The sequence below is a fragment of the Crocodylus porosus genome, unplaced genomic scaffold (assembly GCF_001723895.1).
Source record: "Crocodylus porosus isolate Cpor-Errol unplaced genomic scaffold, CroPor_comp1, whole genome shotgun sequence".
In the NCBI taxonomy this organism is placed as follows: domain Eukaryota; kingdom Metazoa; phylum Chordata; order Crocodylia; family Crocodylidae; genus Crocodylus; species Crocodylus porosus.
Window position 1 is genome coordinate 68,686,840 of NW_017728918.1, and position 16,388 is coordinate 68,703,227.

The window sequence follows — 16,388 nt, forward strand, 5'->3', positions numbered from 1 at the left end:
GTGGGCTGGGGGTGGGGGGCAGGGGAAAGCAGCCCCTGCCAGGCTTTTCCACTACTCCCCACTGAAATAGAGGTGGGGTGGAATATAGCCAGACCCTGACCCAGACTGGCATGCTGAGGTAGAGGGGAGGGGTGTTTAAACCCCCACCCCTGCCCACACAAGACCCCAGCTAGGTCTGCCTGGCAGGGGTGGAGTAGCCCCTAACAGGCTTTTACCCTGCTCCCTGCTTGAGCAGAGGGGGCATGACCAGACACTGGTATGGGCCAGCATGCTGAGGCGGAAGGAAGGGAGGGGTCATTAAACCTCCTCCCCTGCCCACAAGGGACCCCAGCCAGGGTCTCCTTGGCAGGGGTGGATCATCCCCTGCATGGCTTTGCCCCGGTCACCGCTCTGGCTGGGGTTCATGTGGGCAGGGGAGGATGTTTAAAACCCACTCCCTCCCCTCTGCCTCAGCCTGCCAGTCCAAAATTGCAAATTAAGTAGACTCCTAACTATAGGGCCTTAATTCACAGCTGGGGTTGCTATGTACTGCTAATACATACACAATAGGTAATTAGCCAAAATTAAAATTTCATGTAATATATAGCATGAGTAGTATTTGGATTAGTGTTAATTATAGCTTATTTACAGCAGAGGTGAATCCTAATCAATATCTATCTTTTAAATGTATATACCTTTTCATTTCAGCCTTTTTTGAAGAATAAGGTATCCAAAGAAAAACGTGTTGCTTACCCATATTAAAATATTCCAAAAACCTTTAATATGAGCAGCTGAAGCATTTCCTTCAGACCAGAAACTAAGCATTTGGTGGTACAACAGCCCTCATTAGGGTACAGCAGCATTTGCCAGTCCCTTGAAAAGCTGTCTGACCTTGGTCAAATTGAAAAGTTATGATTTCCACAAGATCAGTAGCAACTTTTCCAAATTTATCAGGTAAAATATCATAAAATTCCACCCTCATTGAGTATGTCCAAGTCTTTTGTAGCCTGAGGTGCAGACCAGACTAATTGTACCATCTCCACAGAGCAACTGAGCATACTCTAGCCCAGGGCTCCAGGGGTTCAGAAAAATTCCCTTGTAATTGCTGCTCTAAGCCAAAGAACCATCAGGCACCAGAACTGAAAGCAGGGATCCTATTGCCTATGCTTTTGATGGTCCACTTACTGATATCCAGGTTGTGAAAAAGAGGAGAATGTTGTCTGATCTGAATGGAGAGGGAACAAAATGAATGAATGAATGAATGAGCAAAAGTCAGACCAAGAGAGGAAAGAAGCAGTTTGGAATATGCAACTTATGACAGGTGAGGGGGAGGGAAAGTGACTGGACAAGGAGATTGAGACTGGGAGCAACAGAAAAGGGCGGGCTGGAACTGGAAGTTGTGAGGCAGCAGGACTAGGACAGGCTGAGCTTGGAAGTGAAGGTTGCGATCTGGGGACAAGAGTGAGTAATCAGGCATTCTGAAATGAAATGACTTAGCCACAAGTGTGGGAAAGACTGCTATCAGGTTGGCAAGCACAGAACATGTTGTAAACATATAGTAAAGCTGCACCTGCATTATCATTAACAGATTCAACAAAAAGTAAATTTAGATTCTCTTGTGATTCAGCACATTAACATATCTCACAGTGGGGAGACTGCTGTTGAATTTCATGCAATCAATGAAATTCAACCAAGACAAATGCAAAGTCCTGCACTTAAGACAGAACAACTGCATGTACAAATACAGGTTGAGAAATGATTGGCTACACTGTAGTACTGTACTGCAGGTTGCAGTGGACCTGGAGGTTAAAGTAGATGATAAACTGAATATGAGCCAACAGTGTTCTCTTGGTATAGAACAAACCAATAGCATACTGGGCTGTATTAAAAGGAGTGTCACCTGCAGATCAAAGGAAGTGATCCTTCTTCTCTACCTTTCATACAGATAAGGCCTCACCTAGAATACCATATACAATTTTGGGCCCCAGCCATAAGAAAAATATGTGCAGATTCAAAAGAATCCAACAGAGAGCAACAAAAATTATTAGATCCCTGGGAAACATGGCTTAAAAGGGAAGGCTGAAAGACCTAGGATTATTTACTGTGAAGGAGAAGGCTGAGGGGGAGGATCTGATGGCTCCAAATACCTGAAGTCTGGTTATAAAGAGGACGGAGATGGACTATTCACTGTGGCTGCAGTGGGCAGGACTAGGAAAAATGGCCTCAAATTGCAGCAGGGGAAATTTTGGTTGGAGATTAGGGAAGTCTTTCTGAGGCTAGTTAAGCTCTGGAACAGGCTACCAGGTTCAGGGGTGGGCAAAATGTGGCCCGTGGGCCAGACGCAGCCCACCAGGCCATTCTATCTGGCCTGTGAGGCCTCCAAAAATTTAGAAAATTAGTAGTTATCTGTCCCTGGCTGCCTGTCATGCAGCCCTCGATGGCTTGCCAAAACTCAGTAAGTGGCCCTCCACCTGAAATAATTGCCTGCCCCTGGGCTACCTACTGAGGCTGTGGATCTTCATCCCTGGACATTTTTAAGAGCAGATTAGACAACAATTGTCAAAGATAACTTAAAGGCACAGTAAATATGCACCTTTGCAGACTAAATAAGATATATAGAGAACAGCACAAGCTTTCATGAACTGAAGTTCCCTTCATCAGAAGCTATGAAAGGACATGCAGAAAGCAAAGTAAAATGAGAGAGAAATTAGAATACAGAAGTCAAGTGAGGGGAGAAAGAGACAGAGAGACAGGTAGCAGGGAGAGGGTAGAGTGGTGTGGTGTTAGGAAACAAGCAAATGAGCAGTAAACCTATAGGAAAAAAGGGGATCACAAAAGGATAGTTTAAACCAGGGGTCGACAAAATATGGTCCACAAGCCAGATTCAGCCCACGGAGGGGCCTTGCCTGGGCTGTGGTGGGTCCCTTGGTCCTGACTGGCCCAGGCAATGTCCGGCTGTGGTGTGTTCTGCCCCCCCTAAGGACACAGCATGGCTGGGGCAGCTCGGCAGTGGGACTGCAAACCCATGCATGCAGCCCCAACCTGGCATGCCCCACAACTGCTCTAGACTTGCCCACCCAGGCTGAGCAGTGGCAGCAGTGGCTGGGCAGAAACTGTTGCTCGGCATGGGGGAAAAGTGCCTCTCTCCCTTGTTACCTCCTGCACTTCCTGGTACAGCCAATGGAGCCCACACCATGCCAAGCTGGCCTGTGTCCCTGGCACTGTCACTTCCACCTCTGGGTTGCCCAGCAGCTGCTCTGCACTGTCGTCACCACTGCCGCACTGGGCAGTTCAGAGGCAGTGGTGACAGTGCCAGGGACACAGGGCAGTCCAGCCTGGCAAGGGCTCCACTAGCTGCACTAGGAAGCACTGGCAGCAGTGAGTAGGAGGGGCCTCTTTTTCCCCCATGCCAAGCAACAGTTTCTGCCCAGCTACCACCACTGATCAGCCTGGATGGGCGAGTCCAGAGCAGGCATGAGACATGCCAGGTCAGGGCTGCATGTACGGGTTCCTGCAGGGCTGGGCCCAGTGGCAGCAACAGCCAGAAGGAGTTGCCACCACCTGAGCTACCTAGAAAGGCAGCCCCATCATGAAGCTGCTCCAGCCCTACTGTGTGCCCGGGGGGCAGCAGGACATGCCTCAGTTGGGCGATGCGAAGCAGGTTCAGGGCACACTGGGGCTACACGCTGTTGGTAGGGAGGTGCCACAGGGCATGCAGGCTCTGGACTCTTGTGGGGTGGGGACGGGTACTGACCAGTTCAAGGGGCTGTCCACAGGGGGCTCCCATGCACACCCCACCACACCCTCAAACCCTACCCCACAACCACACCCTCCCCCACACACAATCACACTGCCTACAAACACTGAACCCACCCACACCCTTCCCCACACACACATACCCATGCATCTCTTGGGGGGACCCTGCTCACTGCTACATGCACATACCCCACCACACACACGCACCCACACAAACACCCCCAGCCACCTTCCCTTTCCACACACCCCACAGACCCCACAAACCATATACCCCACACACACACACACACATCCCCACACACCCCCCATACCAACCCATATCCACACATACCCCCACACCCTCCCCCACACCACACATACACACACATCCACACACACATATCCAGCCCCCGACAAAACATATACCCACCCACCCACTCATACTCCCTCATACCCACTCACCCATACTTCCCTCCATACACCTCCAATATACAAGAGTAAGACTTCATTTTGAGCTATTATGCCCTATATACACAATGCAAACACACAAATAAGAACAAAATATTTTCTTACTAAAATTAAAATACGTTACTCTGGATGTTTGATTTTTAGTATATAATTTGTTTTTTGTTTCCAGTTCCAAGATGGCAAACCCCCTTCTAAAAGCTATACTTCTTGGTGGCAAGGGGAAGGATTTCTGGTTGCAAAGGTCAGGGGTTAGGGGGAGGAACTTCCAGTCCCAAGATGGTGACCAGAGGGCGGGACGCCTGTCAAGGGGTGGGACTACCCTTGCAACCCTTGACAGCTCACCAAAACTTGTTTAGCAGCCCTTCAGCCAAAATAATTGCCTGCCCCTGGTTTAGACAGAGATGGTCCCACCTTGCTTTGGACTAGATGAACTCATAGCCTTGCCTTTCTCTGATTCTATTAATCTATGACTGGCACTGATTGATTGGGAGACTAGGACTGGGACCAAAGGGGAAAAACATGAGGAGAATTAGGAGCCATTTAACTAGTGGGGGGAAAACTGAGATTAGATTTTGATGGGAGAAGATTGTTAGGACAAGGAGAGAGACTTAGCCTCAGTGTAGGAGGAATGGGAGGAGGAGAAATACATTCGAAAAAATATCAGTCCTGAGGGGGAGAACTGAGAGCTGTATGGGCAAAGAGAATGAGACAAGGATCAAAGAAAGGTATAGGAACAAGTCAAATGGAGACATGAACTGGACAAGGCACCCAAAGAGACAGGGACTGGATGTGAGGGGTGGGGTGGAAGAGAAGAAGAACAGACTGGACAAGAAGGAAGTTGGGGAAAAAGTGATTGGCTAGAAAAGGAAAATGGAGAGAAAGTGAGGCAGGATGAGTGATCTCTGACTGACTGAGAATAAAGCAATAATGTGAATACTGGGACTGGGCCGCCAGGGGTGCAGGATGGAGAAGAGACAGGAATGGGACAGAAACAAATTGGAGAGGATGGAGCAGAAGAGACTTGAGCTCAATGAAAACAAGCAGAAAAAAGTCTGCCCCACTAAAGAGCACAACTTTCTAGAGCCTGAGATGGAACCCAAGAATCCTAAGGTTCACCATTACTCCACTGCTGGCAAATGTCTGAGAAACCCACTCATGGGGTGCATCTACACATGCAATTAGTGTACATGAATAAACTCTAGAGCATATTGTTCCACAGTTTTTTGCTCCCAGGCATGCTATTTAAACATGCACAGGGAGTAATTAACTCCAGAGCAATCAGCTCCACATGTTATTTATGCGCAGCATATGGAGCCAGATTGGAGCAGCCCCCAGTAGCAGGATGCCCCAGGGGTCAGCCTGCCAACCCAGGGCTGCTCCCCCTGGCTTAGTGTACTGTGAAGGGGCTGGCTAGGGCATGAGGGAACTTCAGTGCAGGGTTAGCCAGCAGGCAGCCCCCACACTGAAGCATCATCATGCCCCAGCCAGCCTGGGCAGCATCTACATGTGCACTGCTGCAGAGGTTTTTACTCCACACTAGGATAGTACTGGTATTTACAATACTATCGTGCTGCAGAGTAAATTAGTTTACTCCGGGTGCACGCACTGGTGCGGAGCTGATGCTGGAGCCCAGCACAGCTGTTTGGAGCCTCCTGGTTCTGGGGAGCTGCTGCCAGCCAGGAGCCCGAGCTGCTCCCAGCAGGCAGCTGGGATGCTGCAAGCCCTGCTGGGAGCAGCACGGGCTCCAGCAGCTACCCAGAGCCAGGGTAGCTGCTAACAGCCACAGAGCCTGGGCTGGGGGGCAGGGGCTTTGGGTGGGGGGCAAGGGGCAGAAGCAGGGCATCCTGCCATGTACCCCTTGCCCTCATTTTGTTTTTCTGCTATGCCAGCACTCCGGCACCTTCCGAGGTAGGCATTGTGGTATTTTTTTGGCACTCCAGCCAAAAAATGTTGCCTACCCCTGCCCTAGCATCTGATTTGCTGAATATTCACAGCTGCATCTAGAGTCAGTGGGAACTGGTTTCTCAATATATATTAAGGGCTTTAGAATGGTTAGTGTGCTGAAAAAGATCACATTTCTTTGCCTCTCAGATTGGGCACGCAAAATGAGTGGAAACTTTTTACCTTACCCTGTCTGTGCCTCTATATCCCTTGTCAGTAAAATGGGGATATTTACTTTGCTGGGATGTTGTGAACATAAATTCAGCAGTTTGTGAAGCACTTGGATACTGTAGTGATGAGAACCTTAGAAAAGGCCATAAGTAAATAGCTAATTCTGTCTTCAAATCAGGGTTTGACTAGCCTGCAGTAAATAAGGAATGGAGCCATACCTTGAATAATGAAAACAAATATTGAATAGCTGCTCATTAAGTTAGCACTGCCCTTTCTGTTCACTGAATGAGGCGAAGTCCTGTGGAAAAAATGTCATCATATAATTAAAGACTAGAGCATACTGCCTGCCCACCAGGTGACAAATTAGTTTGCTTGGACAACCTTCTGACTACACCGTTAATAATAATGTTCCTTTAAAGCAGTTTGTATGTAATGTCATCATCTGTGCTGAATGCTTACTTCAAATACTAAGTGTAGGTTTGAGAAACAAGTATCTCTGCAGCTTGGATTTTGACATTAAGTGATGATTAGATATTTGCTGGCCTGATCTGTCTCCTCTCAGCCTGCTTCTTCTGGAGTACCTGCAGACTCCTGATCTGCAAAGAATTTCAGGTGTTGGGCTTGTTTAATTTTTCTTGTCCTCTCTCTCTCAGCATTTTAAATAACTGAAGGAGGTTTCCAGAAATAAAAAGTCCAATCTTGTTGAGCAGCAACAAGACACAACCTGTCTCATGATAATGATTAAGATCATTAAGAGCAAACAGTACCCTTGACTACACCAACCACACCTTGTCATGCATCCATGGCCGCTAAACCCCAAACAGTACGCCAACCACACCTTGTCATGCATCCACAGATGCATCTCGAGCAGGTCCAGGGAGGTGATCCTCCCACTCTATGCGGCACTGGTCAGGCCGCAGCTGGATTACTGCATCCAGTTCTGGGCACCGCACTTCAGGAGGGATGTGGACGACATGGAGAGGGTCCAGAGGAGGGCCACTCTCATGATCAGAGGGCAGCAGGGCAGACCCTACAAAGAGAGACTACGGGACCTGAACCTGTTCAGCCTCCACAAGAGAAGGCTGAGAGGGGACCTGGTAGCCATTTACAAACTTAGCAGGGGGGACCAGCGGGGAATGGGAGAGACCCTGTTCACCCGAGCACCTCCTGGGATAACAAGGAATAATGGCTGTAAGTTGTTTGAGAGTAGGTTCAGGCTGGACAGTCAGGGCAGGTAGGAGCTGGAACCACCTTCCAAGGGAAGTGGTGCTGGCTCCATCCTTGGGGGTCTTTAAGAGGAGGCTTGATAGTTACCTAGCTGGGGTCATATGAGCCCAGTATTCTCTCCTGCCCAGGGCAGGGGGTCGGACTTGATGATCTACTTAGGTCCCTTCCGATCCTACATCTATGAATCATGGCTGATGTGCACTTGACCTTATTTTTTGTTCTAATAGAAACATTTGCATTGGTGCCTATTAAAGTGTGATGGTTTTATTTAAAGACATTTTACTACGGAAGAATTTACTATTAAAGACATCCATTGAGCACAATGACAGAGTTTAAAACCTTCTGAAGAACTTGTTAAAAAGAAATCAAAGTGAAAAACCACTTGAAAAGGACCACAATAATCCAATTCATCTTTCTGCTAAACCTCTTCATGAAACCAGTATCAGGCAGAGATTATGCCAGGGTTCAGCTGAACTCCACTGCCCCAGGAGTCATTGTGCTTCAGAGTACTGCAATGCCTCATGGATCTGTAAAGGAACTAAGAATAATGTGAGGGAAATGCATCCAAGGTACTCTGTACTCTCTTCTGCAGTTGGCCAGATCCAACAGATGTGGCGGGCATGTGGAGCCACTTGTTCCATCTGCTCCCTACTGCATTAAAGGTTGCTTGTGTACCAGAAAGCAGCTGAGAGGTACTAGTAAGAGGGAGTTCATAGGTATTGCAGGCATGGCTGGTGTCTCTACTGGGGATACAGTGGGATGGAAGACATCTCTTTGCATTATCCCTTTCCTGTACATAGAGACCAACCAGAGTTGGGTAGCAAACTAGCCCAGACCCTTATCTCCAGAGCCTTGTCCTTTGACTCCTACCAGCAGACAGACTGTTTAATCCTGGCACAAACCTCAAGTGTGAAGCTTCAGCTTTCATCATAGCTGCTCCACATCTTGTTAATTAACAACCCTGAATTTTAGTCAAGGTTTTTAATATTTTTAAGCATTAAATGAGAGGAGAGATTTTAGCTGTGAGGAGGTCCCTTTTGTTTTTATTTAGACCAAAATTTCCACCTCTGAAATTATGAAGATATTTTTGGTAACATACAATCTTTTACAGTCCATAGTTAGGTTTGGTCTGCACACACAGTTACTCTGGAATAGCTGCCCTTGATTATTCCTTTGGAAGTGGTTTAAACTAATTGAGATTAAGTTACTCTTATTCTGGATTAAGAGCACGCATGCATGAAGACAAGCAGATATAATTGATCCATTTTAAAATTCACACCTTACTTCTTTCCTGGCTGTTCACATCTACACAAGCCCTAAGGGCCTTATCCAGGCCCCACCAAGTAAGAGTTTTTTACTGACTCTAACGAAAACTGAATCAAGCCTTAAATTTGTGAAACCAGCTCCCTTCTAGAAACCACGGTGGGTATCCAAAGCTGATTATTGCAGACATCAATACCACTAGGTTCAATCCTGCATATCATTAGTACTCCCCAAATTCTTGCTGAAGTCAGTGGATGAGTTATAAGAAATACAGAATCTGTCCGATACTCTCTCATATTCATAGGGACTTTTTCAAACTAAATGACTAAAAATGTTGTTTCAAAATAGAATCCTTTTTTCTCTAGATTTGTTTGTGCTTGACACCAGAGTGGACTGTCTGACAATGAGTACGGTTTGATGTAAATCACAAAGCAAAGGCATATGCTTTTTTTCTCTCTCCTCCAAAGCCATGCCTAGTAGGATATGGGAAATGTCAACAATAATTAGATAAAACTGTATAACCTCCTAGCAACACTAATGTACCATGTAAAACTTAATATTTGTTATGAAGCTTTAAACATTTGGTTGACGGCTGCTTATTAGAGATATTCTAGGTCTTTTTAAAATGTTTCATTTCTGGGATATTAAGAATGAAAGAACAGTGAATATAAACGAGTACACAGCAAGCTATGAAAAGTTGTACAGATTAGCTAGAATGAGGAAGTTTTTTTCAAATGATATATGGAGAAGTAAGGCATCCCTCTAAGACAGGAATTAAAAGTAAAATAGCCTTCTTCTGCTGATAATGTTTTGGAATTGGATTTGCAGAGAAGGGAAAAAAGATCATTTCTGCAGCTGATGAAAACTGGCATAAATCTACTAAAGTCAATGGAGCCATCCTATTTTATATCTGTTGTTTATCTGGACCAATGTATTCTTTAGAGCCTAAGAAACAGCAGGAAGAATGAGGAAGGGGAAAGCAAAAGCAAAGGCAGAAATGTCCAAGGTTCTTGTCTGAGGCAATAATATTAAAAGACTAGTAGTTGTTATAAACACAAAAGGTAGAATTTTGTAGGTTTGTTAACTAATATCATTTTATCTTCTAGGAAAATGATGAAGAGAAGATGTTTTGAGTTGATCTGATGAAAATGCAACAGAAACAATTTCTCAAGAATTCTACATAACTTTATTAAATGTAGGAATTTTAAACCTCAAACAGTTACCACCTAAAAGCACCGGTCCCTTTCCCTCACCACCTATTCCGTAGGGAAAAAAATGAATTTTACAAACTGTACAACAGAAGCCAATGTGGCTATCCAGCCAAAAACAGTAACCGAAAAGATGCTTATTACCTTGACTTTGGGCACAATCACAGTCTTGACCATGCTGCTGAATTCTTCTGTAATTGCAGCAATCTGCACAACCAAGAAATTACACCAGCCAGCAAATTATTTAATATGCTCGCTAGCTGTGACAGATCTGCTTGTTGCTATTCTAGTCATGCCTTTGAGTATTATATACATAATGATGGATAAATGGACTCTGGGACACTTCATCTGTGAGATATGGCTCAGCGTTGACATGACTTGTTGCACATGTTCAATTCTTCATCTTTGTGTCATTGCTCTGGATAGATATTGGGCAATCACAGATGCCATTGAATATGCCAGGAAAAGAACTGCAAAAAGGGCTGGGCTTATGATAGGCACTGTATGGACTATATCCATTTTCATTTCAATGCCACCATTGTTTTGGAGGAATCATCACAGCATCAGTATTCCAAGTGAGTGCCGTATTCAACACGATCATGTTATCTACACAATTTACTCCACTTTTGGAGCATTTTATATCCCCTTGACTTTAATACTGATCCTCTACTACAGAATTTATCATGCCGCAAAGAGCCTTTACCAAAAACGTGGTTCAAGCAGACACCTAAGCAACAGAAGCACCGACAGCCAAAACTCTTTTGCCAGCTGTAAGCTCACACAAACCTTCTGTGTGTCAGACTTCTCTACATCTGACCCCACCATGGAATTTGATAAAATAAATGCTTCAGTGAGAATCCCTCCCTTTGATAATGACCTAGACCTGGCTGGGGACCGTCAGCAGATTTCAAGTACACGGGAACGAAAGGCTGCTCGTATTCTGGGACTGATTTTAGGGGCTTTCATGTTGTCTTGGCTGCCATTTTTCATTAAGGAGCTTATTGTGGGCCTTAACATTTGCACTGTGTCTGAAAAAGTAGCTGACTTTTTGACCTGGCTTGGTTATGTCAACTCCCTTATCAACCCTCTGTTGTACACTAGTTTTAATGAAGATTTTAAGCTGGCCTTTAAAAAGCTCATTAGGTGTCGGGAACATTCTTAAAAGTATCTAAAAATGTTGATGACATGACTCCTTGGCCTTAAGAATGAGTAAAATAACCAGAATTCAGCAGCCTTTTTGCTTGGAAAAGAGAATTTGTGTTTGTCTATATGCTCAAATTCTCTTTAGCCTGTAAGTTGTTCTGCAGTTTTTTACCTCTGTTGTTATTTATGGTCCATAGTTTCAAATAAATTTTATTATACTGAGGCACAGATGTTTTCAGCAAGTGAACACAAAAAATAACGTATCCATTCATTTTTAGGATATTTTGCTTATGAATAATCTATCGTTCAAAAATCATATTTCGTTTGTATTTTTCATTGATAAATGTCTAAATGAGCTTGCACTACAGTTACATGAAGGTTGATAATCTAAATCTACATAAGTATATACTTGGTAAAAAATTAATTCAGCTCATGGTCATGTCATTAACTACCAACTGAACTGTAAACCTTTGATACCGTCTCCTGAGAAAATATTACCATTCATTGAGAAGGAAAATAATTCTAATTTTCAGTGTAACTCATGGTAAAATAAACCTGCAGAGTCAAATTCTGCCATTCTACACATTATTCTTAGTCTGATGTAAATCCAGTGATATATCTGGAGTCAGATTTTGGCTCATTCCTTTTAAAAGAGGAGCTTGGCATATACTCCAAGAGATCTATATAAGTGACTTTGGCATTAGAGAAATAGGTTAACATATTATCCAGTTAACAGCTATAATCAGATGGCTATTGGCAAAAGCATAGAACGGCTATTGATTTGATTTGTGTGCTAACTGAGAACAAACTTAGCAGTGTCATGCTTATAGAGCCAGCTGCACCTCTGTCACTTTTCAAGTTTAATTATATCCCTTCAGGGCTTGGGCCTTGTGCCACATCTTGATGTGGAAGTACCACAAGTCTTCTATACATCAACTGGGCATGGAGCTAAAGAACACTGTATCGCTCATTCTTACCTACAGAGCCAACTGAGTTCACTGGGTTGCAATTCTTCCCTCAGGCATGAATGGCCAATGCTAAATCATAGCAAAACACCCTGCTAAAAACCAAAGTGTTGTTTATTTTTAACTGTAGGAATAAAGGAGTTACAGGAAACAATCTACTACACACAAGTCTTTCTTACCTAAAGGCTTACCATCTCTGGTGATAACCTTGGCAAGACTGATTTCTTCTGAAGCCTCCAGGGTGTCCTATGTCTCTGTCTAGTTCCCCCAAAAAGCTAATTCCTCTCTCTTTAAAGAGGTTGCCCTTTTATCCTTCCTCTATGTTTAGAGACTTTTGCCTGTTCCGCTCTAAACCAGCATTGTAAATAGGCTGGAAAGGAGACAAAATTAAAGCATTAGTCTTGACACTGTCTTTTATACAACTCTCCGTGTTTTTTTCTAAAAGACTGTTCTCTGCCATTCCTTTTCTCCTTGCTTCTTTTTTCAAAGTTCTCTCGAGTGAAATTAATATATTAATATAGAAAGCAGCTCAGTAATGCAGCAAACATTCAGTGCTCATGTATTATAACATGGCAGCTCCAAATCCACCATAGCAACTATTCACTATAGTGAAAATGTTGTGATAGAATAAGCCTTGGCAATGTGCACTGCACAGTGTTTTGAAACTTTGCTGTATGATGTTCATCTCTTCATCTTGAGTTTAAGAAACTATAAGTAACACAAGACTTTCTTGCAGTTGAGAGATATCATCCTTAGTTCTGGGAAAGAGCATTTGTCTGGAAAGAAAGTGTTGGCTGAATGTGAATGTGAAAAAGTGTGACCCAGAGCATATCCCATCTGTAGTGGCATTCTGCATTTAATGATTATAAAAGACTTATTTGCCTGAGCTCAAATATGTTCATCACTAGAAGCTTTTCTGAAGCTATGACTGTAGCTACTACTACAAACTGCCTGGAGTCCTAGACCTGTTAATATTTAGCAGCTAAAACGGGGAGGAAATATCTTATTCAGCTGAAAAGTTCTGGTGGGAGAGTCCATGAATCCATTACAATTTCTCCTCTTTGCAGTTTGTCCAATAACCCAGAGCACAGCTGTTAGGCTGATTTCTGGCTCTCAAACAATGACTGTCTAACACAGTGATTCTCAACAAGAGTGCCATACTGCCCTGGGGTGCCTAGAGATCGTCTCAAGGGTAACCTGGGGTGCCATACAATGTCAGTATTGTTAGGTTTACAAACATGATTCAAAAGATAAACCCAGCAATTTCAAATAGAAATCCATAGTTATGATATTTCTGAGTTCTTTGCAACAAAAAAACTGCTCCGTTATTTTTCTGTACAGTAGTAAAAAAAAAAGAATAAAAATTAAGAACTGGCTTTTTCCAAGGGGTGTCTCAAGTCTATCGCAGGGTACCTCAAGTCTAAAAAGGTTAAGAACCACTGGTCTATGATAAAAATGCATAAACAATCCTGAAAGCAGGGACCAGACCCCATGTTCCCCTCCCCCACATCCCAACAGAGGCAGATTTCCTTTTGTTTTTTTCTCCCCCCTGGACTCTATTCAATTTTATATGAATGTCCATTGGTTAAAATGCAATTAAATCCAGTAGCAGAGAATCCTAGACCCCGTCCTCCTAACAAAGTGCCTCCCTTATTGGACGATGGAGGTATGATCACTCTTGCTTTCTTTCCTTCTGGCTCCCTGAATATTGCTGCTTGGATGTGCAGTTCACCAGCTTCAACAAAAGAGGTGGAGAGATAACTCACATGGACCAGTCCATGGGCTGGTGTTTATGGCGATACTACTGGAGGTTGGAGATGTGCCTGTGAATTCCTTCAGGCTGAGGAAGGCCAAGAATACGGGCTTTCTACTTCTTGGACCAGGGTGTTAGCCACCCCCTAAGTGGCCCCTGCACATGGCCGAGTGGCTGGGATGGGGCTGTGGGCAGGCGGGAAGCAGCATCCAGAAGCAGAACAGGTGGGTGGGCCAGAGCTGGAAACGCAGGGCAGTGACAGCACAGAGCCAGGGCCCATGGCAGAGCTGCAATCTACTCCCCACACGTCACTGTCCGCAGAACTGATGCCTGGCGCAGGAGCATGTGGGGAGTGGACCATAGCTCTGCCCAGGGCCCAAGCCCCACACTGTTACCACCCCATGATCCCAACCCAGCTGCACCCAGCCAAGGCCCTATCCCACCTGCCCAGCTGCACACCCTGCCTGTACGGGTCCCATGAAGCACATTGTTTTCAATTCTACACAAATACATTTATCTTTGCATGAGAAGGGGCAGGTAATGGAGTGGCTGTGCTGAGAAAAGTTCAGAAAAAGAACCCCAAACACCACATAAGCTAGAAGCTAAACTACCAACAGAAATATTCTAATATCATCACCTCTACCACTGAAACGTGGAGAGTCATATTTCTATGCAACAGTAATTTCTTGATTTGGAACAGGAAATGCCCTAACTGCTCTTCATGATAGCTGTTGTAGATATGCAAAAAGCTTTGAAAACTAACATGAAAATCATAATACAAGCTGCCCAATCTTAATTTCTGTGCACTGCACAGTTCTCCTTCTAGTAACTTGTTTCCACCACTCAAACTACCAGTTAGTGTCAGCTTTAAGATTTTATTTAATTTTAATATTCAAAGGTAATTAACAGTAAAAACAAATGAATACTTAATTTTCATGTTTCTCTATTAACTAAATACTTCACATTCATTGCAAACTGACTAAAGATTTTATAATTCAGTCATTAGCTGAACAGAGCTATGTTTTTTAACAGACATTGCCACATAGATGAAGATACATGGTGCATGTCCTAGCACTCAAACCAAAGCTGAAAACAGCTCACAGGGTTGTATATTTACAACAATTAAACAAAGCATTTAAAAAAACTTGATTAGAACTTCCCTGTTACTTGGTGAAAGTAAAGCCATATATTAGCAAGCATAGTATTGCTTGTTGACAACTTCATTTTTATCTGAGATTTTTCGAATATGATGAAAAAATGGTTTGATAAAATGGTTAGAGATATAATTTTTATTTCATATCTTCTACAACCTCAGCTGCCTTCTTCCAGCTCTTTCCTGGATCTGTTCCAGTCAGACCACCACACTCTTCACCCCACTAACTACCCTTAACATGGTCTCTATTAACAGCTTTATGGCCAGATTCCTCTGCCTCCACTCAGATTTTATTTTCCTTGACCTTCTGATACTGTTGGTCATATCCATCTTCCTCAAAATCTTATCTTCCTTCACTTATACTGTCATCAACTGGTTTTCTTTCTGACTGTGTTTTCATTTTTCTGCATTGCTTTCAAAGATTCTGTTTTCTTTGTTTTTCCTATTCACTGCAGGGGATCACAGCTTTGTCCTTGGCCCCTTCCTCTTCACTGCCTACACTATTTCTTTGAAGCATCTCGTCTCTATGCTACCAACTCACAAATCTAGTTTCCAATCCTGATTCTCTTCCTTCTGAGTCCCTTCTCTCAGCCTGCCTCTCTGACATCTCTTTTTGGCCAACTTTCTGGCAAATTAAATTTAACTGGTCCAAACAGAATGAACATCATGTTGTCCTCTCAAAACCTTCCCACTGCCCTCACTGGTTCTTCTTTCACCACCACTTGAATTTCAATCTGCTGATCCTCATTTTTAAGGTCCTTTGCTCCTGCCAATGTATTTGCTTTGTCTCTTACCCGATTCCATTTATTCTGCTTGTGTTGCCCATCTTAACTCCCTGTTTCTCCGAATAAAGCCTTCAAGATTTTTTCAATACCAACTTTTCATCATGTAATACCCTCCTTTATGGCCACTCTCCTCTCCCCTCCTCAAGATCCCCTTCCACCATGACTCTTCAATAAAAATCTGATTGCTGAAGGCCATATTGAGGAAAAATGGAGGGATGTCACTATGTCATGAAAAAATAAGTCTGTATCCTTCCCCAGCCTTCATGTGATGCTTGTCCCATTAGACTATCCACTCTTCAGGGCAGGGAACATGTTGTCATCTGTATATGTAAAATACAACAATAAATAACAGTTCCTAAGGGTGGAAAATAACCTGCTTTATCCATGTCATCCCTTTCAGGCACTGGTACTCTCAGTTGCAGAAATAGGTTACAATACATGAGGTTTATCACATTGGTTTATCACCATCAAAGGAACTGAGAGAGGATGTTGATGAGGTGCTTAGATCTTTAAGTGAAAATTAAGAATCCCTGTCCCATAAATTCTGCAATATAAAGGAATAGGAGTTAATTGCCAAACCCCCATCTAAAGCTACCA

The 16,388-nt window shown here is 43.8% G+C and overlaps 1 protein-coding gene across 1 annotated transcript; it reads left to right on the plus strand.

Moving 5' to 3' along the window:
* Positions 1-9,894: 9,894 nt before the first annotated feature.
* On the plus strand, positions 9,895-12,517 carry HTR1E (5-hydroxytryptamine receptor 1E). Its single transcript, XM_019537708.1, has one exon. It carries the CDS (start codon positions 10,060-10,062, stop codon positions 11,152-11,154), a length of 1,095 nt encoding a protein of 364 aa, XP_019393253.1. The 5' UTR covers positions 9,895-10,059; the 3' UTR covers positions 11,155-12,517.
* The last annotated feature ends 3,871 nt before the right edge of the window (positions 12,518-16,388 follow it).